The following is a 2,500-nucleotide window of genomic DNA, read 5'->3' as shown; positions in this document are numbered from 1 at the left end:
TCATGGTCTCTCTCCCACGTCCTCACCTTGCTCCAGTTGGCCCGCTTCAGCTGCACTTCAGGCTTGTACTCCTTCTTGGGCGACAGGCCAAAGGGCAGAGGGGGTGGCACAGGGGCTCCCCAGCCCCCCATACCAGGAGGAGGAGGGGGCATGCCCATGCCAGGTGCAGGAGGGGGTGGAGGGGGCATTCCAGGACCACCAGGGAGTGGAGGAGGGGGAGGGGGGCCGGGCATCCCTGGTAGGGGAGGAGGGGGAGGGGGGCCGGGCATCCCTGGTAGGGGAGGAGGGGGAGGGGGGCCAGGCATCCCTGGTAGGGGAGGAGGTGGAGGGGGGCCTGGCATCCCTGGTAGGGGTGGTGGCGGAGGGGGGCTGGGCATCCCTGGTAGAGGTGGTGGCGGAGGGGGGCCAGGCATCCCTGGTAGGGGAGGAGAGAGGAATGTTTGTCCAGGTAGGGGTGGAGGAGGGGACACGGGCATCCTAACTTGCCCTGGGAGAGGGGGGGCAGTGGGAGGAGCAGGGCCAACTGGGACATGGACCATGACAACTCTGGTCTTGGCGTCCTCCAGATCCTTATTGAGCGTCTCTATCTGGAGAGTGAGAGAGAGAGGGACGGATAGAAGAGAGAGAGAAACATATACTAGTTAGAGGAGATTTTACTTTACTGCATGAAAGCACAATACTACTAAACCATGAGATGACATTTTGTGTCTTTCTAAATTAGTGTGTGTGTGTGTGTGTGTGTGTGTGTGTGTGTGTGTGTGTGTGTGTGCCAACATGTTCTTGTGACTGAGGGACAGAGAATTGCTCCTCACTGAACTCTGGCTGTCCTTATGGGCATTCCGACAGATGAAGGAAGGGCTGGCGCACAGCCTCAAATGGGGGGAAAGTGAGAGACATGTGAATAGTGTTGTCGCGATACCAGATTTTTTACTTCCGATACCAGGTTTAGTAGCACGATACTCGATACCGTCGCTATACTCCATACCGTCACGACACCAGAAGTCAGAGAATGGCACTTGATCCAGACAGATCAATTCAGCTACTGCTCTGTACAAAGCATGGGCGTCTTCTGAGTTCAATATAATTACATTTCAAAATTGTTCAAAAGGACTACACAAATCCTACAATTAATTTCACTTTGTTTCTACCAATCTAACTAGAAAATAACAATAGTAATACTTTAATTTGTCTATTGATAAAGTGGGTAAATCAAGTTGTAGTCTAGGCCTAGTCACAATACAGGTGAATGCATATTATTCAACAGGTGAGTTGAGCTGGTTTTAGCTGATTTCACGGGGCTACTGATGACAAACAATCCCTTCTGTTAACGACTTATTTTAATAGCAACTGCTAAGAGATCATTTTATTGTACAGATCAACAACATTGGCATAGAAGATCGCTTCTTTTAGAAAAGTGTGCGCCGCGTCAAAGAAAGTAACGACGTCATCCGTGAGGCAGAATGCGGCTGTGGTATCCGACTTTGTGGCTGTGGAATCTGCTGGATAACGTTTTTGGTGACAATCAGCATATTTTGCTTTTACGGTTTGCATATTATCAGAAACAAAGTACCAGGGTAGAGTGAACTGATGTTGCTTCAGCTGTAAGCTAGCAGGGAAAGTTATCCTACGATTACAAAGGTGGAAGCTACCGGTGTCTTGCTTTGTAAAAGTGTTCCAGCCTGTATGGACATTGTTCTGCGACAACAGTAATGAACAGTTTCAACTCTTCTACATACCGTCGCTGCATTATTCCAGTGTGTTAACGTCCGTGCAGCGTCAGTGGGGAGACAACAACGCAGGCCAGACTTTGCTCTTCGAGCTATAAAAAAGGGGCTGAGCTGATGGACCTGATCCTCTCCATTTCAGTGTGCCGTGCAACGCTACACGGGAAGACACTGACGGGGCTGCGTCTCAAACGGGGGGGTGATCTGTTGACGACAGGGTCTTTGATACGTGTGGTGATGTGGGGACGTACTGTTGGACGTGCGTGAGAGACCATGAGATGATTCTGCTGGCCTCAGCCTGCTGGGGAAGGAACCTGTCCGTCCATCAGACACACTTCCGTGGACACACACACATACAGTGATGTGTGCAGACGTGTGTGTGTGTGTGTGTGTGTGTGTGTGTGTGTGTGTGTGTGTGTGTGTAACATGTCAGATGAGCTGTTCAGTACATGCTCTGTGTGTCACTATGAGGCAGGGTGCAACTGGTGGAGAACTGGGACTCACTTCTCTTCCTCCCTCCCTCCCTTCATCCTCCTCATCTCCCTCCCTCCCATCTCTCTGTGTGTCAGTTGAGTCTAACACTGAGATACTTGCCGCTGAAGCCCTCAGTATTTTCTCCTCCGTAGGTATTGGTGAAGGGGAGTTTAGAGAGCTCTATTCCACTCTTAAAATGGTAGAGTAGCGGAAGTTGGAGCTCTGGTGTCCTGAGTGTGTGCGCATGCGTATCCGTGTGTTTGTGTACATGTGTGTGTGTGTATGTGCGTGTGTGTGAGCAC

The 2,500-nt window shown here is 50.8% G+C and overlaps 1 protein-coding gene across 4 annotated transcripts in view; it reads right to left on the bottom strand.

Annotated features, from left to right (window-relative positions):
• LOC118378460 (protein diaphanous homolog 1) overlaps window positions 1-2,500 on the bottom strand; it is a 140,464-nt gene that overhangs the window by 73,396 nt on the left and 64,568 nt on the right. For all 4 annotated transcript variants that reach the window (XM_052508042.1, XM_052508032.1, XM_052508034.1 and 1 more), the window contains one exon: window positions 27-587. In XM_052508042.1, coding sequence (XP_052364002.1) covers window positions 27-587 — 561 coding nt within the window. The remainder of the gene's footprint in view (window positions 1-26; window positions 588-2,500) is intronic.

Source organism: Oncorhynchus keta, chromosome 4 (assembly GCF_023373465.1).
Source record: "Oncorhynchus keta strain PuntledgeMale-10-30-2019 chromosome 4, Oket_V2, whole genome shotgun sequence".
Lineage (NCBI taxonomy): Eukaryota > Metazoa > Chordata > Actinopteri > Salmoniformes > Salmonidae > Oncorhynchus > Oncorhynchus keta.
The sequence above is the reverse complement of the archived record's forward strand: the minus strand, read 5'-3'. Positions and strand labels throughout refer to the sequence as shown.